Source organism: Aquarana catesbeiana, linkage group LG10 (assembly GCF_042186555.1).
Source record: "Aquarana catesbeiana isolate 2022-GZ linkage group LG10, ASM4218655v1, whole genome shotgun sequence".
Taxonomy (NCBI): Eukaryota; Metazoa; Chordata; class Amphibia; order Anura; family Ranidae; genus Aquarana; species Aquarana catesbeiana.
In genome coordinates, this window is record NC_133333.1 from 1,744,749 (window position 1) to 1,771,940 (window position 27,192).

Genomic DNA, 27,192 nt, shown 5'->3' on the forward strand with positions numbered 1-27,192 from the left:
TGTACTCGGGTCTCCTCTCCTCTGGGGCTGTCACTGGCAGTGAGCTCTGCCCTTCCAATCCCAGGCATGTAGTGTACTCAGGGGTCCTCTGGGGCCGTCACTGGCAGTGAACTCCGCCCTACCCATTACAGACATGTGTACTCTGGGCTCCTCTCCTCTGATGCCGTCGCTAGTGGTGAGCTCCGCCCTTCTCATCCCAGACATGTAGTGTACTCGGTGCTCCTCTGGGGCCATTATTGGCAGTGAGCTCCGCCCTTCCCAGACATGTAGTGTACTCGGGCTACTCTGGAACCGTCACTGGCGGTGAGCTCCGCCCTTCCAATCCCAGACATGTAGTGTACTCGGAGCTCCTCTGGGGCCGTCACTGGCGGTGAGCTCCGCCCTTCCCAGACATGTCGTGTACTCGGGGCTCCTCTGGGGCCGACAGTGAGCTCTGCCCTTCCCTTCCCAGACATGTAGTGCACTCGGGGCTCCTCTGGGGCTGTCACTGGCGGTGAGCTCCGCCCTTCCAATCCCAGACATGTAGTGTACTCGGAGCTCCTCTGGGGCCGTCACTGGCGGTGAGCTCCGCCCTTCCCAGACATGTCGTGTACTCGGGGCTCCTCTGGGGCCGACAGTGAGCTCTGCCCTTCCCTTCCCAGACATGTAGTGCACTCGGGGCTCCTCTGGGGCTGTCACTGGTGGTGAGCTCCGCCCTTCCCATCCCAGACATGTAGTGTACTCGGGGCTCCTTTCCTCTGGGGCCGTCACTGGCAGTGAGCTCTGCCCTTCCCATCCCAGACATGTAGTGTACTCGGGGCTCCTCTGGGGCCGGCAGTGAACTCCGCCCTTCCCATCCCAGACATGTAGTGTACCCGGGGCTCCTCTGGGGCCGTCACTGGCGGTGAGCTCCGCCCAGTGCCAGTAGGGGGTATCTCTGGGGATGTACGATCGGTCCTAGTTTTTCATGTATTCTGTCCTCTGATGTAATAATAATGAGCGTTTGTGTGAGAATAGGGGGTGTCACCGAGGGTACAGCCAGTCATTGAGGCTCTTCTCCCATATGAGTTCCCACTACAGGCTTCTGTGGAATGACAGTTGTCACATGTCTTACCTATTCCAGGAAGAAGTCCTACCCGTCCATAGTACAGACTGTTCATACCGCGCTCCGCTATCTCCTCCGCTCAAGGACGCTGTGATAGGGGGAGGGGTGGAGACATGAGAAGATACATTTTTTATGGTTGTTTGTAATTTGCAGCAAAACTTCAACAGAATCGAAAAACAGATCAGATTCTGCTCTCCTGCTGCATTATGGGAAGATGGAGGAAAGAATGTGATTGGTCTCTGGAAAAGGACATCAGTGCAAATTTTCATTGGTGGTAGTCTTCATCCAGGGGAGGTTTCTGTCTGATCTCATGGGCGGGATCTCCATCTTTCAGGAGGTAGTAGATTGTAGGGGGGCATATAGCCCGGGGGCGGGGCGAGATCCCTCCATCTTCTCCTATGGAATCAGAAGAACGTTGAACACCTTCAGGGGAGAGTAGATCCAAGCCTGAGGACACCATGGTTCCCCTGACTGATTCTGTATACTCTGCTTGTTGAGTCTGCACACCATGATGTCTCCAGTATTGATCCCCTAAAATCTCCCAAATCTGCTGAGACCTTCCTGGTCCCCCCCACTGCTGGGGCCACACCTTGTCCAATGATGGCCCTCATCATTGTCAGCTCTTCGCTCCTCCAAAATGATGTGCTCAGCAATATCCTATAGAGGACCGTTTTCCTACAGAAAAGGGCGGTCCCTGTGGTGGCCCTGGCCGTTGAGGGTCGCTGTGGAGGATCACCCCGTATCCAGAGATCAGTGAACTTCTAACTTACCAGTAAAATGTGTTTCCTGGAGTTTAGGACACAGATCACTCTGTGCTCGGGAGGGGGGCTCTACAAACCTGGAGTTGGTCCCTAAAGATCAGTACAAGGATCTCCTCTCCTGATCTCCGCCCTGAATTATATTATTATAATATATATATTTATTACACACACTATATTATCAAAAGTATTGGGACGCCTGCCTTTACATGACCTTTAATGACATCCCAGTCTTAGTCCGGAGGGTTCAATATTGAGTTGGCTCCGCCCTTTACAGCAATAACAGCTTCACCTCTTCTGGGAAGGCCGTCCACAAGGTTTAGGAGGGTGTCTATGGGAAGGTTTGACCATTCTTCCAGAAGAGCATTTGTGAGGTCAGGCACTGATGTTGGACAAGAAGGTCTGGCTCGCAGTCTCCGCTCTAATTCATTCCAAAGGTGTTCTGTCGGGTAGAGGTCAGGACTCTGTGCAGGCCAGTCAAGTTCCTCCACCCCAAACTTGCTCATCCATGTCTTTATGGACCTTGCTTTGTGCACTGGTCCAAATAATTTAGTGGAGGGGGGATTATGGTGTGGGGGAAGGGGGGATTATGGTGTGGGGAGGAGGGGGGATTATGGTGTGGGGGGAGGGGGGATTATAGTGTGGGGAGGAGGGGGATTATGGTGTGGGGGAAGGGTGGATTATGGTGTGGGGAGGGGGGATTATGGTGTGGGGGGTGGAGGGGGGATTATGGTGTGGGGGGTGGAGGGGGGATTATGGTGTGGGGGGTGGAGGGGGGATTATGGTGTGGGGGGTGGAGGGGGGATTATGGTGTGGGGGGAGGGGGGATTATGGTGTGGGGGGGAGGGGGATTATGGTGTGGAGGTGAGGGGGGATTATAGTGTGGGAGGAGGGGGGATTATGGTGGGGGGTTGTTTTTCAGGGGTCGGGTTTGGCCCCTTTGTTCCAGTGAAGGGAACTCTTAAGGCGTCAGCATACCAAGACATTTTGGACAATTTCATGCTCCCAACTTTGTGGGAGGAGTTTGGGGACGGCCCCTTCCTGTTCCAACAGGACTGCCCACCAGTGCCCAAAGCAAGGTCCATAAAGACATGGATGAGAGAGTTTGGGGTGGAGGAACTTGACTGGCCTGCACAGAGTCCTGACCTCAATCCCATAGAACACCTTTGGGATGAATTAGAGCGGAGACTGTGAGCCAGGCCTTCTCCTCCAACATCAGTGCCTGACCTTACAAATGCTCTTCTGGAAGAATGGTCAAACATTCCCATAGACACCCTCCTAAACCTTGTGGACGGCCTTCCCAGAAGAGATGAAGCTGTTATAGCTGTAAAGGGCGGAGCCAACTCAATATTGAACCCTCCGGACTAAGACTGGGATGTCATTAAAGGTCATGTGTGTGTAAAGGGGGGGGGGGGGGGGACCAATACTTTTGGTAATATTGTTTAGATTCAGGGATCTCCCCTCCTGAACTATCACTTCTATACATTATAGGGGTATATAGAAGGATCTCTCTGCTCTGACTGAACTCTTTGGGGGGGGGGGGAGTATTCTGCATGTCTGGTAAATCAATCATTCTTTCCTATATATGAACTGTATGGCTTGCTGTACCTTCTAGGTTATTCTGCTCCTCAGCCTCTGGAGGGCAGTAGAGTCCTTGATATGTATATGGAGATGTGTGGAGCCCAGGTCAGGGAGAGAATTACATGACTGGATGACACCTCATTACTGTGTACACGGTTCATGCGCTGCCAGCATTCCACATGTGGGAGGAGAAGAAGAGTGGAATTACAGAGTAGATGGACAAAGATTAGACCTTACATTGTACCTCAGTGGAGTATTTGCGGGGTATTGGGTAAGATGATGCTTCTTTCATTACAACAAAGTCTTGTTGGGGCAGCGGACTCCTTTGTACACCGTCCTTATCCACGCACGTCTCCATTGAGGTCCATTGAGCTCCTTGGTGAATAGTTCTGTTGAGTGTCTCGAAGCTTCTAAGGCTGATATCACGCGGGCTTCAGCCGGTATAAGAGGCGTGTGAACGGCTTTGTTGAAGCATTTAAAGTCCCATTCAGCTCTGGTTTCTAAAAGATGTATTACAAATCCATAATAGTGCTGATTGCCACTTTAAGCAAGCTACTAGCAGGCTTCAATACTACTTGAAGCTTTTTCAAAGCCTGCTAATAAGCTCTGCAAGTGCTTTGTCAAAGCTTGCCGTTCACACTGCTCTTACACAGGCCTTATAGTCCATCTTTACATCTCACAATACTCTAATGCCCTGCACACACAATCGGACATTGGTCGGACATTGATCGGACATTCCGACAACAAAATCCATGGATTTTTTCCGATGGATGTTGGCTCAAACTTGTTTTGCATACATGCGGTCGCACAGTTGTCGGAAAATCCAATCGTTCTGAACGCGGTGATGTAAAACACGTACGTCGGGACTATAAACGGGGCAGTGGCCAATAGCTTTCATCTCTTTATTTATTCTGAGCATGCGTGGCACTTTGTCCGTCAGATTTGTCCACACGCGGTCGGAATTTACGCGAACTGATTTTGTTGTCGGAAAATGTTATATCCTGCTCTCAATCTTTGTGTGTCGGAAAAAATCCGATGGAAAAAGTCCCCGATGGAGCCCACACACACGGTCAGAATTTCCGACAACAAGCGCCGATCGCACATATTCCGTCGGAAAGTCCAACTGTGTGTACAGGGCACAAGACTTACTTGTTTTATTTCCACATAAGTATTATTTATTTAATTATGTAATCACCTTTTTTTTTTTTTTAATAGCATATTTAGAACTTGAAGAATATGTTCTTAATAAGGTATATTTTTACATTTTATCAGAGATGGCCATATTGGAAGGTGTTATACCCTTGTGCTAAGTGTAATCCGAAAGGTAGAGAAGGTCAGGAGCAGAGTATTTTCTCCTGATGATGGGTGTAAGCAAGAAGGTAGAGAGGAGTTCGGGAGCAGAGTTGTCAGAACCCAGGTCTCAACCTGTACTCCGACCCCCGCACCTTGGATGGGCCCACATCATCCGCCAGGGTGACCTTCAGTGCTTACTTACCCAGCTGGTTGGTGGGAGCCTCTCTAGAGCTATAGTTACTGGTCTCAGAGCCTGATCATGACAAAATTATTTTCTGGAGGGTAAAGGGTGTAATTAGGAAGGTAGAGGGAAGATCGGAAGCAGAGTATTATCTGGACGGTATGATATCCTGGGGGTGGGTGTAATTAGGAAGGTAGAGGGAAATTCGGGGGACAGAGTATTTTCTGGAGTGTATGATATCCCGGTGGTGGATGGCAGGAAGAGTGTAATTAGGAAGGTAAAGAGAAGGTCATGAGCGGAGTATTTTTTTGGAGGGTATGATATCCCGGGGTTGGGTGTAATTAAGAATATATAGGGAAGGTCGAGAGTGGAGTATCTTCTGGAGGGTATGATTTCTTGGGGGTGGGTGTAATTAGGAAGGTATAGGGAAGGTGGGGGACAGAGTATTGTCTGGAGGGTATGATATCCCGGGGTGGGTGTGATTGGGAAGGTAGAGAGTAGGTCAGGGTATATATATTTTGGAGGGTATGATATCCCGGGGGTGGGTGTAAGAAGGTAGAGGGAAGGTCTGAGCAGAGTATATTTTGGAGGGTATGATATCCCGGGGTGGGTGTGATTGGGAAGGTAGAGAGTAGGTCAGGGGTCAGGGTATATATATTTTGGAGGGTATGATATCCTGGTGGTGGATGGCAGGAGAGTTGGGAGCAGAGTATTTTCTGGAAGGTATGATATCCCGGGGTGGGTGTAATTAAGAGAGTAGAGGCAAGGTTGGGAGCAGAGTCATTTGTGGAAGGTATGATATCCCAGGGGTGGTTTAATTGGGAAGGTAGAAGCAAGGTTGGGAGCAGAGTATTTTCTGAAGGGTTTGACATCCCGGGGGGAAATTAGGAAGGTAGAGAGAAGGTTGGGGGCAGAGTCTATTCTGGAGGGTATGATATCCCGGGGGTGTGTGTAACTAGGAAGTTACAGGGAAGGTCGGGAGCAGAGTATTTTCTGGAGGTTACGATATCCCAGTGGTGGATGGCAGGAAGGTTGGGAGCAGAGTATTTCTGGTGGGTATGATATCCTGGGGGTGGGTGTAATTAAGCAGGTAGAGGGAAGGTCGGGGGGGGGGGGTATTTCTGGTGGGTATGATATCCTGGGGGTGGGTGTAATAATGCAGGTAGAGGGAAGGTCGGGGGGGGGGGGGGGTATTTCTGGTGGGTATGATATCCTGGGGGTGGGTGTAATTAAGCAGGTAGAGGGAAGGTCGGGGGGGGGGGCAGAGTATTTCTGGTAGGTATGATATCCTGGGGGTGGGTGTAATTAAGCAGGTAGAGAGAAGGTCGGGGGGGGAGAGTATTTCTGGTGGGTATGATATCCTGGGGGTGGGTGTAATTAAGCAGGTAGAGAGAAGGTCGGGGGGAGAGTATTTCTGGTGGTTATGATATCCTGGGGGTGGGTGTAATTAAGCAGGTAGAGGGAAGTTCGGGGAGGGGGGGAGTATTTCTGGTGGGTATGATATCCTGGGGGTGGATGTAATTAAGCAGGTAGAGGGAAGGTCGGGGGGGAGATTATTTCTGGTGGGTATGATATCCTGGGGGTGGGTGTAATTAAGCAGGTAGAGGGAAGGTCGGGGGGGGGGGCAGAGTATTTCTGGTGGGTATGATATCCTGGGGGTGGGTGTAATTAAGCAGGTAGAGAGAAGGTCGGGGGGGGGCAGAGTATTTCTGGTGGGTATGATATCCTGGGGGTGGGTGTAATTAGGAAGGTAGAGAGAAGGTCGGGGAGGGAGTATTTCTGGTGGTTATGATATCCTGGGGGTGGGTGTAATTAAGCAGGTAGAGGGAAGGTCGGGGGGGGGGGGGGGAGTATTTCTGGTGGGTATGATATCCTGGGGGTGGGTGTAATTAGGAAGGTAGAGAGAAGGTCGGGGAGGGAGTATTTCTGGTGGTTATGATATCCTGGGGGTGGGTGTAATTAAGCAGGTAGAGGGAAGGTCGGGGGGGGGGGAGAGTATTTCTGGTGGGTATGATATCCTGGGGGTGGGTGTAATTAGGCAGGTAGAGAGAAGGTCGGGGGGGGGCAGAGTATTTCTGGTGGGTATGATATCCTGGGGGTGGGTGTAATTAAGCAGGTAGAGGGAAGGTCGGGGGGGAGTATTTCTGGTGGGTATGATATCCTGGGGGTGGGTGTAATTAGGAAGGTATAGGGAAGGTGGGGGGGGGGGGGCAGAGTATTTCTGGTGGGTATGATATCCCAGGGGTGGGTGTAATTAAGCAGGTAGAGGGAAGGTTGGGGGGGAGTATTTCTGGTGGGTATGATATCCTGGGGGTGGGTGTAATTAAGCAGGTAGAGGGAAGGTCGGGGGGGGGGGGGGGCTTGGGCAGAGTGTTTTTGGTGGGTATGATATCCTGGGGGTGGGTGTAATTAAGCAGGTAGAGGAAAGGTCGGGGGGAGTATTTCTGGTGGGTATGATATCCTGGGGGTGGGTGTAATTAAGCAGGTAGAGGAAAGGTCGGGGGGGGGGGGGCAGAGTATTTCTGGTGGGTATGATATCCTGGGGGTGGGTGTAATTAAGCAGGTAGAGGGAAGGTCGGGGGGGAGTATTTCTGGTGGGTATGATATCCTGGGGGTGGGTGTAATTAGGAAGGTAGAGAGAAGGTCGGGGGGGGGAGTATTTCTGGTGGGTATGATATCCTGGGGGTGGGTGTAATTAAGCAGGTAGAGGGAAGGTCGGGGGGGCAGAGTATTTCTGGTGGGTATGATATCCTGGGGGTGGGTGTAATTAAGCAGGTAGAGAGAAGGTCGGGGGGGGGGGCAGAGTATTTTTGGTGGGTATGATATCCTGGGGGTGGGTGTAATTAAGCAGGTAGAGGAAAGGTCGGGGGGGGGGGCAGAGTATTTCTGGTGGGTATGATATCCTGGGGGTGGGTGTAATTAAGCAGGTAGAGGGAAGGTCGGGGGGGGCAGAGTATTTCTGGTGGGTATGATATCCTGGGGGTGGGTGTAATTAAGCAGGTAGAGAGAAGGTCGGGGGGGGGGGGGCAGAGTATTTCTGGTGGGTATGATATCCTGGGGGTGGGTGTAATTAGGAAGGTAGAGAGAAGGTCGGGGGGCAGAGTATTTCTGGTGGGTATGATATCCTGGGGGTGGGTGTAATTAGGAAGGTAGAGAGAAGGTCGGGGGGCAGAGTATTTCTGGTGGGTATGATATCCTGGGGGTGGGTGTAATTAAGCAGGTAGAGGGAAGGTTGGGGGGGGGGGGGCAGAGTATTTCTGGTGGGTATGATATCCTGGGGGTGGGTGTAATTAAGCAGGTAGAGAGAAGGTCGGGGGGGGGAAGAGTATTTCTGGTGGGTATGATATCCTGGGGGTGGGTGTAATTAAGCAGGTAGAGGAAAGGTCGGGGGGGGGCAGAGTATTTCTGGTGGGTATGATATCCTGGGGGTGGGTGTAATTAAGCAGGTAGAGGGAAGGTCGGGGGGGGGGAGTATTTCTGGTGGGTATGATATCCTGGGGGTGGGTGTAATTAGGCAGGTAGAGAGAAGGTCGGGGGGGGGGGCAGAGTATTTCTGGTGGGTATGATATCCTGGGGGTGGGTGTAATTAAGCAGGTAGAGGGAAGGTCGCGGGGGGCAGAATATTTCTGGTGGGTATGATATCCTGGGGGTGGGTGTAATTAAGCAGGTAGAGGGAAGGTCGGGGGGGAGTATTTCTGGTGGGTATGATATCCTGGGGGTGGGTGTAATTAGGAAGGTATAGGGAAGGTGGGGGGGGGGCAGAGTATTTCTGGTGGGTATGATATCCTGGGGGTGGGTGTAATTAAGCAGGTAGAGAGAAGGTCGGGGGGGGAAGAGTATTTCTGGTGGGTATGATATCCTGGGGGTGGGTGTAATTAAGCAGGTAGAGGGAAGGTCGGGGGGGGGGGGGCAGAGTATTTCTGGTGGGTATGATATCCTGGGGGTGGGTGTAATTAAGCAGGTAGAGAGAAGGTCGGGGGGGGCAGAGTATTTCTGGTGGGTATGATATCTTGGGGGTGGGTGTAATTAAGCAGGTAGAGGGAAGGTCGGGGGGGGCAGAGTATTTCTGGTGGGTATGATATCCTGGGGGTGGGTGTAATTAAGCAGGTAGAGAGAAGGTCGGGGGGGGCAGAGTATTTCTGGTGGGTATGATATCCCAGGGGTGGGTGTAATTAAGCAGGTAGAGGGAAGGTCGGGGGGGGGGGGGGCAGAGTATTTCTGGTGGGTATGATATCCTGGGGGTGGGTGTAATTAAGCAGGTAGAGAGAAGGTCGGGGGGGGGGCTTGGGCAGAGTATTTTTGGTGGGTATGATATCCTGGGGGTGGGTGTAATTAAGCAGGTAGAGGAAAGGTCGGGGGGGGGAGTATTTCTGGTGGGTATGATATCCTGGGGGTGGGTGTAATTAGGAAGGTAGAGAGAAGGTCGGGGGGGTATTTCTGGTGGTTATGATATCCTGGGGGTGGGTGTAATTAAGCAGGTAGAGGGAAGGTCGGGGGGGAGTATTTCTGGTGGGTATGATATCCTGGGGGTGGGTGTAATTAGGAAGGTAGAGGGAAGATCGAGGGGGTAGAGTATTTCTGGTGGGTATGATATCCTGGGGGTGGGTGTAATTAGGAAGGTAGAGGGAAGATCGAGGGGGCAGAGTATTTCTGGTGGGTATGATATCCTTGGGGTGGGTGTAATTAGGAAGGTAGAGAGAAGGTCGGGAACGGAGTATATTCTGTGGGGTATGATATCCTGGGGGTGGGTGTAATAAAGCAGGTAGAGGAAAGGTGGGGGGGGGGGGCCAGAGTATTTCTGGTGGGTATGATATCCTGGGGGTGGGTGTAATTAGGAAGGTAGAGGGAAGATCGAGGGGGCAGAGTATTTCTGGTGGGTATGATATCCTGGGGGTGGGTGTAATTAGGAAGGTAGAGAGAAGGTCGGGGGGGCAGAGTATTTCTGGTGGGTATGATATCCTGGGGGTGGGTGTAATTAGGAAGGTAGAGAGGAGGTCGAGGGGGCAGAGTATTTCTGGTGGGTATGATATCCTGGGGGGGGTGTAATTAGGAAGGTAGAGGGAAGATCGAGGGGGCAGGGTATTTCTGGTGGGTATGATATCCTGGGGGTGGGTGTAATTAGGAAGGTAGAGAGAAGGTCGGGGGGGGCAGAGTATTTCTGGGTGGGTATAATATCCTGGGGGTGGGTGTAATTAGGAAGGTAGAGGGAAGATCGAGGGGGCAGGGTATTTCTGGTGGGTATGATATCCTGGGGGTGGGTGTAATTAGGAAGGTAGAGGGAAGATCGAGGGGGCAGGGTATTTCTGGTGGGTATGATATCCTGGGGGTGGGTGTAATTAGGAAGGTAGAGAGAAGGTCGGGGGGGGCAGAGTATTTCTGGGTGGGTATGATATCCTGGGGGTGGGTGTAATTAGGAAGGTAGAGGGAAGATCGAGGGGGCAGAGTATATTCTGGTGGGTATGATATCCTTGGGGTGGGTGTAATTAGGAAGGTAGAGAGAAGGTCGGGAACGGAGTATATTCTGGTGGGTATAATTTAGAAGCCTTCTACTTTGTGGAGACTCCCGTTGTCCACCATCGCTAGCACTGGTGATTCATTTATGAGGCAATTGGGAGGAGCCTTGTGTTGGGTAGTAGAATGTTTCCCTGTAAAGGTCTCTGGGAAAGTCCCAGTTCTATTTATACTTCCATCATTCTTCTGTACACGAAAGTCTAAGGACCAGTCTTTCCAGTTGGGTTGGGTTGGTATGCGCTCAGTGCTCGATTAGGCTGGATACACACTATACAATTTTCTTTAGATTTACCAAAACCATATAATATGAGGTCAAAGTTTCAGTTTTGTATGATGCGATCAGGCAGGCCCTTTCACTACGTGGTTTTGGTAAATCTAAAGGAAATCAAACAACAAAAGGTTGTATAGTGTGTATCCAGCTTTAGTATACAGAGGTTCCTGGTGTAGGGGGTGTGTCTAATCCATGACTCTCATCATTGTATTCTGGAAGGAGGTGAAGATGGACGTACGTTCCAATGACACAATAAAAGTAAAATGTTGCGACTTCCCAGTGATTGTACCCGGCTCTCCTTAGTATTGCCCCCTCTGGCCATCGATTTATCACACACACATTTTTTACTTGTTATTTTTATTTTAAGAGGTTTGTGTTACAAACTCACAATAAATAAAAAAAATCTATTTAACAACAATAAATGAAATGAAAATCATGAGTACTGACTATACCCTGTGACAATAGACATAGATCCACATACACACTGGGATTATATGAGTCCATCGATCGATACACACTGATTCACTCCTGGCTGTGCGCCCCACAACAACATTGTGTTCTACGAGTTCAGTATACAAACAATGGCATTACAGTACATTGAACGGAGGAGGAGAGATGGCTGACGATCGGGTCTTGTGAAATCCAGGAACTGACAAAGCGATTGCACGTCAGGCTGTTTCACCATGAAATCTCTCTTATCATGATATGCGGGTTCAGCATGAGGAAACATGATTACTGCTTCATGGGAACGAATGTTCCCTCATCAGTTACAGAGTCTAGAAGCCTTCATAGCAGGAGAACGAATGTTCCCTCATTGGTCATAAAGTCTAGAAGCCTTCATAGCAGGAGAACAAATGTTCCCTCATCGGTCATAAAGCCTAGAAGCTTTTATAGCAGGAGAACGAATGTTCCCTCATCGGTCATAAAGCCTAGAAGCTTTTATAGCAGGAGAACGAATGTTCCCTCATCGGTCATAAAGCCTAGAAGCTTTTATAGCAGGAGAACGAATGTTCCCTCATCAGTCATAAAGCTTAGAAGCCTTCATAGCAGGAGAACGAATGTTCCCTCATTGGTCACAGAGTCTAGAAGCCTTCATAGCAGGAGAACGAATGTTCCCTCATCGGTCATAAAGCCTAGAAGCCTTCATAGCAGGAGAATGAATGTTCCCTCATCGGTCATAAAGCCTAGAAGCCTTCATAGCAGGAGAATGAATGTTCCCTCATCAGTCACAGAGTCTAGAAGCCTTCATAGCAGGAGAACGAATGTTCCCTTATTGGTCACAGAGTCTAGAAGCCTTCATAGCAGGAGAACGAATGTTCCCTCATCAGTCACAGAGTCTAGAAGCCTTCATAGCAGGAGAACGAATGTTCCCTCATCGGTCATAAAGCCTAGAAGCCTTCATAGCAGGAGAACAAATGTTCCCTCATCGGTCATAAAGCCTAGAAGCCTTCATAGCAGGAGAACGAATGTTCCCTCATCGGTCATAAAGCCTAGAAGCCTTCATAGCAGGAGAACGAATGTTCCCTCATCAGTCACAGAGTGTAGAAGCCTTCATAGCAGGAGAACGAATGTTCCCTCATCAGTCACAGAGTCTAGAAGCCTTCATAGCAGGAGAACGAATGTTCCCTCATCGGTCACAGCCTAGAACCCTTCATAGCAGGAGAATGAATGTTCCCACATTGGTCACAGAGGCTGACTGCTCTGCGGGAGGTTTGTCAGTACGAGGAGTGCGGCCTCCGTGGTGACCCCGCAGCCATCTTGTATATATGTACACAGAGGAAAATTCACGTCCATCTCATTGGGGAATGGTCTATAGTGACCGTGTCATACAAACATAAGAAGATCATCGAAAACAATAAAAAGCATTACATTAATAAAAGCTACAACTAAAAAAATTGACCTCTACGTTTGTTGACTTACTGTGCAAAAACCACATGTGACTAAAATATTAATATTTACAGTACAGCATCAGGTATACTTACACCTGTCTAATAATACCATCCAAAAAAAAATAGATATATTTATATATATACCTATAAATATATATATATATAAATATCTTATACACTATACAAAGAAATGTGTCTCTGCCTGTGGCTAAATCAGGAAGGCAAGCCCAAAGCACAGGGAGAGAAATTGCTAAGGAGAAGGCTGACAATGGAAATAATATAACGTCATGAAATACGGGAATGGGGAACTCGGGAAATCTTGACCTGCCTCTTGACCCACACCAGACCGATAAAAGAGGACTATCACTATCAGGAGGCCTAGGATGAGGTCAGCAGAACCGTAATATAAGGCAGGGTTTGTCTACCTCCATGTGGCTGAGGACATGTGGAAGGGGCGCTCTGCAGGGTCACAGCCATCGTAAAGTATTCAGTGCTGCTGCTTACAACCCCCAGCGCCAAGGGGGAGCCGCCTTCCAATGTCCTGTACTAGTCAGTGCTGGCTGACCTCTCCCCACCGCCCAGCAGTGTAGAGAAGAGTCATCAGTGCAGTCCATCTACCACCCTCCCCTCACCTGAGGACAAGCTGAATCTCGGCATCGCCCCTTGTGCCGTGCCGACCTGACTGCTGGGCGAAGCCACTGATCACATGAAGGAGTGTTTTGTACCTGGCAAACGTTACACATAAATGGAATGGCAAATCTCCACATCTGTACCATCAAAGCCTGCTTTGGATCATTTGTAGAATGATAAGACTGTTGTGGAGAGAAAGAGCTGTGAACTGACTATGTAAATCTTTAGGGCAAACAGAGAGCTGGAAGGACTAGGCACTGCGATTGCTGAAAGACAGACATGTTCTGTACATTGCAGGTGGGAATATACATACATTGCATCAGTGCTGGTCCCGTTCTGAGATCAGGCATTAGAATAACCCTTCTCCTAGATTACATCCTTCTCAATGTCTCCACCAGACCTTCTCCCAGATCACATCCTTCTCAATACTTCTCCACCACTAGCCAGTGTTAGGAAAGTATCTGTAGCCCAATAATTGCTGTAGATCATGTTCTTCTTCTTCCCTCAACAGTCACAAAAAAGTTTAAAAAAATGCTACTACAGTACGTAAACAGAGTCCATGTTGGGTGAAGGATACCCCACTCCCTGCCTAGTGTTGCTGGCCCTATATCTCATTCTATAAAACATTCTGTTATAAAAGGAAAGCACAAAGATCTTCTTTCCTTTCTCCTTCATCTACCCACCTTAGGCCAGTACAAATGCCAAGAATACTAGATCTACCCTGTGGTTATTCAGAAGGTTTGAAATGCAGTGAGCAGGATTGTTTGAAGAATGGTTTTCTGCCTAGCTGTGCCTCCCTGAGGTGCTGGCAAAGATTTCAGGTGGAGGCCTTGTTATGCTGAACATAAACTAAACTGAGGAGCCTTTCCCTCTCACTCTTCTCACCCCAGGTCCCCCTGCACTGCCAGTAATCTATTGGCAGCCTGGACACAGGTAGAGAAGGAGAGGGAAATGCCCAGAGGTAGGTGTTGTAGGTGAAGGGTTACACTTGAGAATCCCCCAGACTGTGTAATTCTTCTGGAGAAGTTTGTTTATCCGTGTTTCTTTCACCACCAGCCTGCCTGAATTCCGAGGCGATCTCATCAAAGGTCCGTCCTTTGGTCTCTGGCACTTTGAAGAAGGTGAAGATGAAGAAGAAGATGAGCAGCACAGTAAATATAATGAAGACGTAGGCACCAGTGAGTTTCTGCAATGGAAAGCAGAGCTGGTTAGAAGAATGTCCTTGGAATACATTGACCTTCTCATGTTCACTGACATTGTAATGGAAGCCAAGTTGTAAGTCACTCACCTCTACATACTGGAAGCACATTCCCACAATGAAATTTGATGTCCAGTTGGAAAGACCAGCAACGGCAATAGCTGCAGGTCGGGGACCTTGGCTGAACAGTTCTGCCACAATAAACCATGGGATGGGACCGGGTCCAATTTCAAAGAATGCCACAAAGCCGAAGATGGCTACTATGCTGAGGTAGGACATCCCTGACACACTGTCCTATAGAAGACAAATGAGAAGGGGTTAGTCCTGTCCTTGTACAGTGCTGAGAATAGCTGTGTCAGTGAGGGGTTTCCATCCAACTAAATATAGCGCCTATAAGCAGACCAGGAACCACTCTACACCGCTTACTAAAACTACAACATAGACATTTGCCTGGAATTATACATTGCTATTCCGGTTTGTATAAATGCAACGGACACTTACCAGCAACGCCATGGCAATGGTCATCAGTATCGCACATCCAGCCATGCCGGCCAGTCCGATGAGATGCAGTGTGCGACGGCCGGCTCTCTCCACCACAAACAACTGCAAGACAAAGGAAACCTCATCATTCATTGTATTCACTTCCGGGCCCACAAATATATTCTCTGATATCGGAGTATTTCTCAGTATATCTAACTTCCACAAAGATTACAAATCATCATAGAAACAGAAGAGTGACGGCAGAACAAAGGCCAAGGGGTCCATCCAGTCTGCCCATTTTTTTTTTTTTTATTTATATAAAAAAAAAATACCGTATTTATCGGCGTATAACGCACGCTTTTTTCCCCCTGAAAATCGGGGGGAAATCATGTGTGCGTGTTATACACCGCTTCCTGCTGCCTCGGAGTGGAAGGAGAGAACGAGCGCCTCTGGATTACACACAGCCGCGATCTCCTCTGTATCCGGTGCTCAGTCACACACAGTCCCACCCCCCTGGCCCGGCATTCTACCACTGTTCTGCCCATCATATGAGCCGGGCGGGACTGTGAGTGACTGAGCACTGGATACACAGGAGATTGTGGATCTGTGTAATCCAGCACTGGCGAGGCTGCAATGATCGGCAAAGGCCAGTCTGCAGATGGACACTAAACAGGCTGCATTGATGGGCAAAGGCGAGTCTGCAGATGGACACTAAACAGGCTGCATTGATGGGCACTGACCCTTATTTTAAAATTTGAGGTTCTTTTCCTGAAACTTCTCTCTTAAGGTTCGTGTTATACTTATTCTGATTTCTTTAAGTATAGATCTATGGTTGTCCCAAACACTTTGGGAGCAGTTTGAGGCCACTTACTGTTGACTGAGTCACTACCTCTGCTGGAAGTCTATTCCAAATATCCGCCACTCTTCCAGTAAAAAAGTAATACATTTTAGGTTTAGTGTTGAACTTTCCTTCTGCTAGTTCGATGTCATGTCCCCATGTTCTTCATCTTGGCTTCATATTAACAATCCTGCCCTCCTGAAAACATGAAGGGGTTAAAGCAGCGGTCTTAAACTGTTGGCCCTCCTGCTGTTGTGAAACTACAAGTCCCGTGAGGCATTGCAAGGCTGACAGTTACAAGCATGACTCCCACAGGCAAAGGCATGATGGGACTTGTAGTTTTACAACAGCTGGAGGGCCGCCAGTTTGAGACCCCTGGGTTAAAGGATTCGGTCGTGTCCATCCTTTCCCTTATTTTCTCCAGACTGGAAATATTAGGTTCCTGAAGTCCTCCCTTGATATGTTTTATCCCTCACACCTTCCAACCATCAACCAGACTTATGCCTGGCACACATGGTAAGTTTTTATTTCATTTAACCCAGTGGGCTCAACAAAAAAAAAACCTGAGGAGTTATCTGTACTAACTATGCGATGTTAGTACAGAGATCTTCCCACTGTTCCCCAATCCCAACCACACCAGAAAACACTGGCCAGCGCTTGCAGCCATTGACTGAGAGCGTTGATCGGCCGAATGTCAGCTTGTTTCTCTGTACCGGCTGATGTCAGGCAATATTCGGCTTTAGGAAGTTTATAGAATCCTATAAAATCAATGACGTGTATGACAGAAATTTCTCTGCATTTTACTCACCGAGACAACAGTAAATGCGGTGTTCACAATTCCAGCCCCGATGGTGGCATAGACTGGCTGCTCAACTTGAGCTTTTTCAAAGATCATCGTGGAATAGTAGAAAACCTGAAGCAAGGGGAAAGCCATACATTAGAGTTTATACATCACATTACGAAGGAAATGTGGAATCCTATGTAACAAAACACGGTCATGAGTGCAGCCCTTACCGCATTAATACCGGACAGCTGCTGGGAGAGTTGAAGGACAACAGCGATTAAGATGGGTTGGCGATAGAGTGGTGACCGGAAAAGCTCCAGAATATTGACCTTCTTTTCCCTCATCATCTGACGACTTTCCTCTTTCATCTCTTGCATGTCAGCAGTAACATCTGTGGTGCCTCTAAGTTTCTTCAACGCTATAGGAAGGAGAGGAGATGTTCTCAGTTGTGGTGGAGACTGCAGGTAGTGAAACATTTTGACAGGTGGCCTGACATTTGTGGTGTGAGCAGTTTGGTTACTCACCACTTTTGGCCTTATCTTCTTCATTGCGATTGATGAGCAGAAAGCGAGGACTTTCAGGGCAGAAAGGTAGTGCTGCGCACTGGACCAGTGCAGGTACGAAGATGCATCCCAGAAGTAGAGGCCACAATGAGTCGTTGCCCATGATCGGCTCAAGCCCAAAGATCTGTGCAAATACAAGGAGAAGTTACTGCCAGCCGCTCTTCATGGAAACGATTGTCCCCATATAGAACAGTCTTATTGTTACTTACTTGGGCAATCAGGATTCCAACCACGACACCCAGCTGGTGCAGTGTACCCAGGGCACCTCTTAGGGATGTAGGGGCGATCTCTCCAACGTACATGGGAACAAATCCAGTAGTCAGACCACAGTACAGACCAATCACAAACCGGCCAAGAATTAGCATCTCGAAGGAGTACGCCATCTTGGAGAAGCCCATAAATATAGCAGCAATGAATGCCAGGATGTTGGCGATCAACATGGAATTTCGCCTGTGGACAAGGGCAAAATACAAGCTTAGTTCTCCCTCTGTAATAATACATAGATCCCCCCACTTTATATATAGTCAGATATCTAATCAGTCTATACATTATTTCCACAATTCTTCTCTTCTTGGTGCTTTCCCAGTTATATCATTTGGGATTTCTCAATCAGAGAAAGGAAATAGAAATAGGAAAAGCTTTGAAGTGTTTATAGATTGCTGCGGAGCTGTAAATCCATCCAGACTCCGTGTCTTCCTTCCCGATATTGAGGATTCATTTTCAGTTTTCTCATTTTACTGATGTTTGAATAAATGTACCCTGCAGAGTAAACCTCTATGGATTAGAGTACAAGGCCGGGAGGACAGTGGCCTTCATAGAGCTGCCTCAGTTATTATTAGAATCTCTTGTCTGTTGGGAAACCCCAAGGAGCAGAATGTGGAGTTAGATCATTACCCTCCCCTCCATCTTCTATAACTTCATCAGAATAAACTCCCCCGTCCTGTACATGAGATCCTCAAAGAGGCACGACTCACCTTCCAAAGCGGTTCACAAACAGCCCCACTGAAAAAGAGCCAATCATGCCACCGACTGAGAAGATGGCGACAGAGAGGGACCAGAGTGAGGTCAGCGTGGCTTCTGTAATGGGCTCATTATAGCGGCTTAGCCAGGTCTCATTGTAGAACTTCTCAATCACCTACAAACAAGAAGAGAACAGAGTCACCAATACTGAGGATCAGAAGTGTGATACCTCTGATGTATTGACACCTTTATCCTGCACTTGTATGTCCACCTACTTCACTTCAACTTATTCTACATGCAGATTTCATAGACTGCCTACACTACTTCTTTCTTTCCTGGCTGGTCTGTAGAATAGTGTAATAGTTGTGCTTCACCACCAGGTGTCTCTGCAACCTCACCAACCCCCCCACCCCCACCCCCACCCCTCACCCCTCCTTTTTTTCCTGCCTCCAGGACATGTTCAGGGATCTTATTACTGCATTTACTCAGCTGATGTAAACTCTGGTGAGCCAGTAGGAGGACTACCAGACGTCATCCGATCCGCCCCACGCTGGGGGTGAACGAGTGCGTTCTGCCAGGCACACATTCCTCTTCTGTACACAAAGCTGACTGAGGAGGGTGTGTGGGCCAAGCAGCTTGTGATTGGATGACATAAGCAAGCACATATTTGCATGTCACAATGTCACCGGCTCCCAAAATACATGCAAAAATGTCACCCTGAAAATCAATTACTGACATATACTGTCAGGAAATGTCCGCTGTGACCTTTTAAACAGGCAAATACATTAGTATAGATGGTCAAGGTCTAGTGTATGAAAGATCATGGGGGGACCCCTTATATTGTGGATCTTCACCTCTTCAGTGATAAGACTGGAATATGAGGGGTCCTAATAATCAAGTGGAGGGGTCACCTTTAGTGAAAGGACTGGAATATGAGGGGTCCTAATAATTGAGTGGAGGGGTCACCTCTTGAGTGAAAAGACTGGAATATGAGGGGTCCTAATAATTGAGTGGAGGGGTCACCTCTTGAGTGAAAAGACTGGAATGTGAGGGGCCCTAATAATTGAGTTGGAGGGGTCACCTCTTGAGTGAAAAGACTGGAATATGAGGGGTCCTAATAATTGAGTGGAGGGGTCACCTTTAGTGAAAGGACTGGAATATGAGGGGCCCTAATAATTGAGTGGAGGGGTCACCTCTTGAGTGAAAAGACTGGAATTTAAGGGGCCCTACTATTCAGTGGAGGTGTCATCCGGTCATAAAATCTAGACAAAACTCTGAGGAACGACCTTCTCTCACTGTGAAATCGGAGGAGACGGCAGCGTTATAAAGGACAGACAGCTGAAATATTAACCCATTTACTGACATGAGGTGCTTTTCTCTATTCAAGGTGTGAAGTTGGGGCCTCTAGTTTATCTGAGCCTCTGGGTCATTTCTTCCCTAAGGCAGTTCAGGCCTTCTGTACCCAAAGGAGTTAATTGCTATTCTGATGATCACCGTGACTCGGCAATCTCTCCCTGAGCCGGCGCCACTTCCTGGCATTTAAGGAAAGTGCTGCACAGAGCAGACATAGCAAACAATGGCGGGGAGCCAAACAGTGTCATGTGGAAGAGCAGACTGGCACAGCCCCCCGACACAATGTGCAGCTGTATAAATCATTGTTGTTCCCTTTTCGGTATGTGAGTTCCAGGCTCCGCCCTCACCCGAGGGTTCATGGAGGACAAGTTGGGGCCTGAGCTGGAAGGACGGACTAGACAGAGTTACACAATGGCAAGCTTCCCCGCCTGAAGGACAGCTTGAGGTTCCAGTGTGACAAGGAGATGGCTGAGGTGTGGCCCGGCATGAGGAACAGCTTGTGACTTACATAGTCCGCTCACAGCAGGTCACAGCTGCTCTCACCTGCTTGTAGGCCAGGGATCAGCAGGGGAGGAGAACCCTGAGATCCTTCAGATGCCTCACATGTCTCTTGTGAGCAGCTACGTGAACCCGCCTTCATCGGAGCCATCACAGAAACCAGTCAGGAGTGATAGGAGAGGACAGAGCTTTATGGAGTAGATATGTACAGTGGGGTGAGGGGGCCCATGAATATGAAATGACCTGGAGACTATGGAACCTCTATTTGTAGATATACAGCAGAGAGGGCAGTGACTACTTCATTTATAAATGATCTGTAACAAGAGGAAGCAGGAGGTGAAGGGGCGGGATGTTGGACCGACCACTAAGAAACGCCATCCCCTAACCACACTGAAACAGGGCAATGCAAACAGATTACTGCCACAGGGTTACCTCAGTGCCAGCAGAAGAAGAGTTACTGGGATCCTTTATTCCCAGGAATCCTGAGGCATGATGGGATCTCAGCAGGCAGGTTAATCTTCCTAATGAGATGTACTATTTTAGGCCCGGCTGGTCTGCATGTCTTGTTTATGTTTTAGCACAGTGACACCAATCTGCTGCAATGTGATTGGTCACTGGATACTTTAGAAGCTGCGCCCACTTTTACCCCAGATAAACTCTCCATCTTGCTGAGGGAGGTCCCTGTGACAGATCAGTAGACTCCTTTTACAGGCCCATCATTTCTGGGTTGTTTTCAGGGCTGTCCTCAAGGGAATACAATTGGCATTTACCCCAGGGCAGGAGGTCAGCAAGAGCTCTGAAAACAATGGAGCTTGGGTTGTAGGGCAACATTGAAGTGGGTTTGTAACCCCAATGCTTTAGGAAGCTGAGGACCCTCGTTCTGTAGACTCTAAGTGCCTGGACTAAAGGGCAGACAGTCAACACACGTCCTTTTCTAGCTGTTAATCAAATAGACTTATTCTGATTACTGAACATCTGAAGTCCACCTACCTTCTGCGGGGCGTTGATCACTCCTGTGTTGTAGCCGAACTGCAGTGATCCAAGTACGGCGACACTCACGGAGACCATTAACCTCAGCGTCATCTGTAAGCAAGAGAAACACGTCAGAAATCTCACCAACCAACCAGAAAGAGCCAATAGTATCACCTCCTGGTTTATCATTATATTTACTTATTCTTTCTGTTGCAAAGTTTCTTACCGGCAGATCCTGGTAAGAAACCATAACAGCACATCTGTCATAGGGTGAAAATACTAAAGCCTGTTTTTTTTTTTTTTTACAGCTAGGTTTTTTTTTTTCTTTTTTTCGTTCAACCCAGCAGGCTGAACGAAAAAAACTGAGGAGCTCGCTGTACTAACCATGCGATCTCCCCACTGAGCTATTGTGTTCTGACACCCAGACCCCCCAGAAGATGAACACGCCGGTCAGCGCTCGCATACCAGTCAGCTGCTGGTTCTCCAGCATGTCCGTTCCACAGAGGCCAGACAAGCTGCTGTACATATGGGCTGAATGTTGGCGATTTTCTGTTGAACAGCTCGTGTGCACAGCAGCCTTAATCTGCTACCTCACAAGTTCCTTCTGTTGGCAATTGGTTACCTAGCTGTTGAGTAAGCGCACACAGTAGGCTGATAACAGTGCTACTAATTGTGAGCAAGGGCGCTTGGTATTATCACCCTGCAACATGAAGGGAAGTTACTGGCAGGATCTACAGGTGGGAAACTTTAAAACAAATGAATAAAAAATGTTTTTCTTAAGAAGAATGTGTAGAGTGAGGTATGAAAATGAGATTGAGGGCTTCCATCCACTTCAACCTTCTTCTACCCAAACCAGCAAATTCCTGATTGCGCACAGTTTATCTAAACAGCGTTGGTAAGTAAGAAAGAAGGGATTCCCAGGAAACTGGTCATTGTATTGATCATCATTGAGTGAGCCCCCTAATGATCACATCGAGTCAGAAGGTGAGGACACCCAGAAGACCCCTTGATGTAGGTTAACTGTCATTGAATGTCAATAGCTGATGAAGAGACGGGAAACCCATCCTAAGACTCATACTATTGTAAACACTAAAGTACACGACCCCATAGGCTTACTACCATTGCACTAACACAGTTACAGTAAGTCCCACCTATTTTCGGAGCAGAGTCCTCTTTGTGGGCAGTAGATAGGACCGCTCACATTCTGTGTATCCCAGCCTGCACATCATCCTCTCATAGAAAAGCTGCTGGTGTAGTGCCAGAGCTGCCAGGTCCTTCATAACCTTCATACAATCGCTGGTTTGTTTTGGGTGCAGACGTGCGATGAAGGTGAGGTCTGTTCTCTGACGACATCTTCATCAATGGATCAGTTCTTTCCAAAAACAACCCCCCCCCCCGCTAAACAGCCCAACACACGCTAAGCAGCTTTAAGTCCTACCAGGGGGCTTCAATAATTCTAAGCTGTTACTTTCTCCACTGTAAACAAAACTTTGGCCAATCAAATAGATTTCTGAAAATAATCCACCAAAATACCGGTATAAAGAGCACAATACGAGTATGGGGTACCTGCCTGACAGGGGTGCTCCTTCCTTTGTCACATGGCGCAGAATAGCTCTAAATGTTTACTAAGACAAAGGGCTATAACTCATATCGGCCAATCGGAACTCATCCCCTAATTATCTGATGACAGGAGAGTGAAATCTATGTCTCAGTTCCATATCTCTGACAGCCCTAGCCCCAGAGACTACGAGCTTTCCTTGGTTTCCTAAGTGATGGAAAGGTTCAGGGGGGAAACTGCCAAACTGAGCAGATTTCTTCATACACAGACATTGTTAAAATATCAGCCCCCTGAGACCAAGCCTGACTTCTGCTCTTCATCCATTCAAGGTGCAGATTGGTTGAAATGTAAAGATTAAATCTGGCTTTACGGAGGAGACCTGAGCCCACTTCGTAGGCCTGAAGAACCATCAGGATGAGAACTTGGTTCCAGAAGACCGATGATATGTACTGAGACTTCATAGACCCGTAGAACCATCAGAATATGGTCCCAGAAGATTGATGATATGTACTGAGACTTCATAGACCCGTAGAACCATCAGAATATGGTCCCAGAAGATTGATGATATGTACTGAGACTTCATAGACCTGTATAACCATCAGAATATGGTCACAGAAGATTGATGATATGTACTGAGACTTCATAGACCTGTAGAACCATCAGAATATGGCCACAGAAAATCGATGATATGTACTGAGACTTCATAGACCTGTATAACCATCAGAATATGGTCACAGAAGATCGATGATATGTACTGAGACTTCATAGACCTGTAGAACCATCAGAATATGGCCACAGAAAATCGATGATATGTACTGAGACTTCATAGACCTGTAGAACCATCAGAATATGGTCACAGAAGATCGATGATATGTACTGACACTTCATAGACCTGTAGAACCATCAGAATATGGTCCCAGAAGACTGGTGATATGTACTGACTCTCCTCTAACACTTCATGGACCTGTAGAACCATCGGAATATGGTCCCAGAAGAGCAGTGATATGACCTGACACTCCTCGAACACTTTGTATTTCCAGCAGATTCTATAATTCCTAGTAAAGTCGGATCCCTTGCCCCACCCTGGTCACTACGGATGTATCTCCTGGTTAAGGATTATGTCCAGATTACGGATTCTTCATAGGTTGATGCCGTGGTTTAAAGTCTTCTCAGTAAGAGATAATAAGGCGGGACGTAGTTAAAAGGATATTTGTAATGATCAGGAACAGATCTGTTAGCAGTGCCAGCTGGGAAATGCTGGAATTACATTTCACTTTCATCATGGCCAATTACTTCCAAATACATCACACCACCTTCCTGTGCTGGGAATCAGAAGTGACCGATCATATGGGGGAGTATTACAGCCTTGTGCTGGGGGTATCCTTCACTATGGGGGAGTATTACAGCCTTGTGCTGGGGGTATCCTTCACTATGGGGGAGTATTACAGCCTTGTGCTGGGGGGGGGTATCCTTCACCTTCACTATGGGGGAGTATTACAGCCCTGTAGTGGTGTGGGGGAGGGGTTCCTTCTGAGGAATGTATTCTGTATGTTTGTATGTTGCCGGGTGTCATGCCTCTCTAGGGAGGTGTGCTAATAACCTGAGTCACTAGGTGACAATTTACATTTTTTTTCCTCCATGTCATGGCTGAATGCCACATCCAGTCTGAATAACCCCCATCAGCCGGAGTCACATGAGAGATTCTATAGACACATCATTACATGGGAGGGGGGGGGGGGGGGGGAGGATCTTCCGTCTGTATCTGAGGATGGAGCGGATTACAACCTCTGTCAGGTTTCTATCACTGTCTGTGTCCCCGATGGTGAGATTTACCACATCTCTGTGCAATTAGAGATGAAAGTGTTCAGTAATTATAAACGAGATGCAGAGTTTTCAGTGTTTATAAATGAGGTGCAGAGTTTTTATTGCTCGCAGGCGGTGTGCGAGGTTTCGGTGTATAAGAGAATACAGAATATCTGGTGAGTATATTGTTGCGGATCCCAATCACTGAACACTCTCTACACACTGGAGGCTTCTGCTTTCCTGATTTTACAGATCAGTGTATATCCTGTCGGTGAATGCTGTATACCAGTGACCAGGGTGAGGTGGCTGTGAATTAGGGGTATGGCAGTACCCCTGTATTGGGAATTAGGGGTATGCCAGTACCCCTGTGTAGTGAGTTGGGGTATAGTAGTACCCCAATGGTAATGGGAATTAGATGAGATGTGGGGAGGAGTTGGATCTCTAGCCATGTGTTTCTCATCTCTCCTCCTGAACACAGGAAATCATTTCCTCCGGCCGGTTCCTTCATGATGAAATCCTTCTGAGAAGCTTGGTAATATTTTCAGGAAGGCTCGTCTCCATCAGCCAATAGGAAGCTAGTTTGGTAGACACACCTCCCCCCCCAACGTATATGATTCACCTTTACCCTACAAAGCCATCTGTGCGTCACCAGCGGAAGCCTATGGGGATCTATGTCTTCCTTCCAGAGAAGTGCGCTCTACGTGCCGAGACACATGGTGTCATCCGATTTCATCATCACCCCCCCTGACATGTCCTTCTTCTCTCGGCCTGTCCTCTCAGCTCTTCCCTCATCCTGTCCTCTCAGCTCTTCCCTCGGCCTGTCCTCTCGGCTCTTCCCTCGGCCTGTCCTCTCGGCTCTTCCCTCGGCCTGTCCTCTCGGCTCCTCCCTCGACCTGTCCTCTCGGCTCTTCCCTCGGCCTGTCCTCTCGGCTCTTCCCTCGGCCTGTCCTCTCGGCTCCTCTCTCGGCCTGTCCTCTCGGCTCTTCTCTCGGCTCTTCCCTCGGCCTGTCCTCTCGGCTCTTCCCTCGGCCTGTCCTCTCTCGGCTCTTCCCTCGGCCTGTCCTCTCTCGGCTCTTCCCTCGGCCTGTCCTCTCTCGGCTCTTCCCTCGGCCTGTCCTCTCTCGGCTCTTCCCTCGGCCTGTCCTCTCTCGGCTCTTCCCTCGGCCTGTCCTCTCTCGGCTCTTCCCTCGGCCTGTCCTCTCTCGGCTCTTCCCTCGGCCTGTCCCTCTCTCGGCTCTTCCCTCGGCCTGTCCTCTCTCGGCTCTTCCCTCGGCCTGTCCTCTCTCGGCTCTTCCCTCGGCCTGTCCTCTCTCAGCTCTTCCCTCGGCCTGTCCTCTCTCGGCTCTTCCCTCGGCCTGTCCTCTCTCGGCTCTTCCCTCGGCCTGTCCTCTCTCGGCTCTTCCCTCGGCCTGTCCTCTCGGCTCCTCTCTCGGCCTGTCCTCTCGGCTCTTCCCTCGGCCTGTCCTCTCTCGGCTCTTCCCTCGGCCTACCTCTCTCGGCTCTTCCCTCGGCCTGTCCTCTCTCGGCTCTTCCCTCGGCCTGTCCTCTCTCGGCTCTTCCCTCGGCCTGTCCTCTCAGCTCCTCTCTCGGCCTGTCCTCTCAGCTCCTCTCTCTGCCTGTCCTCTCAGCTCCTCTCTCGCCTGTCCTCTCAGCTCCTCTCTCGGCCTGTCCTCTCAGCTCCTCTCTCGGCCTGTCCTCTCTAAGCTCTTCCCTCGGCCTGTCCTCTCTCGGCTCTTCCCTCGGCCTGTCCTCTCTCGGCTCTTCCCTCGGCCTGTCCTCTCTCGGCTCTTCCCTCGGCCTGTCCTCTCTCGGCTCTTCCCTCGGCCTGTCCTCTCTCGGCTCTTCCCTCTTCCTTTATTGGTGGCCCGGAGGTCACAGCAGTCTGCCTTTGACTGCAGATGTAGAAGAAGAATGAGCTGTCCACTGTCTGCTCATTGACTGACTGACCAGGATTGACCGGGACTCTGCACCATGAGAGAACCCTCAGTATATATACACCCCTATTATATATACAGTATATACCCCTACTATAAGTCTGTCAATATGGCAGGATCCTAGGACATCCCTGTACATCTGAGCATGCCGGGATGTCTCCATAGGGTGACCCCCGTCCCGGGGGTCCCAGATGCTGATGTGATGTAATAATATGCCTGGTGTCCCCCCCCCGGGGGGGGTAATAGCTGTGGTCGGCCTGCTGGCTTTCTGACGTCTGCCGCTGCATTCCTAGCCTGGAGAGCTTATTTCCCTGGAACATGGGGGGGGGGGGTCACACATCCTCCTCCTCCTGGTGAGGAGATGAGGAAGAAGAGACCGCTTTACATCTGGCTCTATACACCTATACTACAATATGGGGGGGGTTAGTAAGGCTCCATACTCCTATACTATGATATGGGGGTGGGGTAGTAGGGCTCCATACTCCCATACTATGATATGGGGGGGGGGGTAGTAGGGCTCCATACCATACTCCCATACTATGATATGGGGGAGTGGGGTAGTAGGGCTCCATACCATACTCCCATACTATGATATGGGGGGGTAGTAAGGCTCCATACTCCTATACTATGATATGGGGTGGGTAGAAAGGATCCATACTCCTATACTATGATATGGGGTGGGGGGGGGGGTAGTAGGGCTCCATACTCCCATACTATGATATGGGGGTGGGGTAGTAGGGCTCCATACTTCCATACTATGATATCGGGAGGGGGTAGTAGGGCTCCATACCATACTCCCATACTATGATATGGGGGGGGTAGTAGGACTCTATACTCCCATACTATGATATGGGGGGTGGGGGTAGTAGGGCTCCATACCATACTCCTATACTATGATATGGGGGGGGGGGTAGTAGGGCTCCATACTCCCATACTATGATATGGGGGGTAGTAGGGCTCTATACTCCCATACTATGATATGGGGAGGGGGTAGTAGGGCTCCATATTCCCATACTATGATATGGGGGGGGTAGTAGGGCTCTATACTCCCAT

The 27,192-nt window shown here is 49.0% G+C and overlaps 1 protein-coding gene and 1 long non-coding RNA gene across 2 annotated transcripts in view; one reads left to right on the forward strand and one right to left on the reverse strand.

The window, feature by feature from the left end:
• The window catches only part of LOC141110206 (uncharacterized), a 193,716-nt gene that overhangs the window by 20,104 nt on the left and 146,420 nt on the right, over positions 1-27,192 (forward strand). The window lies entirely within an intron of this gene.
• SLC2A1 (solute carrier family 2 member 1) overlaps positions 11,419-27,192 on the reverse strand; it is a 160,434-nt gene continuing 144,660 nt past the window's right edge. Inside the window, exons 2-10 of the mRNA XM_073601436.1 lie at positions 20,863-20,955; positions 18,036-18,196; positions 17,271-17,511; positions 17,023-17,185; positions 16,729-16,916; positions 16,523-16,627; positions 14,898-14,999; positions 14,487-14,690; positions 11,419-14,384 (exon numbers count right to left, since the gene is read on the reverse strand). Coding sequence (XP_073457537.1) covers positions 14,181-14,384; positions 14,487-14,690; positions 14,898-14,999; positions 16,523-16,627; positions 16,729-16,916; positions 17,023-17,185; positions 17,271-17,511; positions 18,036-18,196; positions 20,863-20,955 — 1,461 coding nt within the window. The 3' untranslated portion in view covers positions 11,419-14,180. The remainder of the gene's footprint in view (positions 14,385-14,486; positions 14,691-14,897; positions 15,000-16,522; positions 16,628-16,728; positions 16,917-17,022; positions 17,186-17,270; positions 17,512-18,035; positions 18,197-20,862; positions 20,956-27,192) is intronic.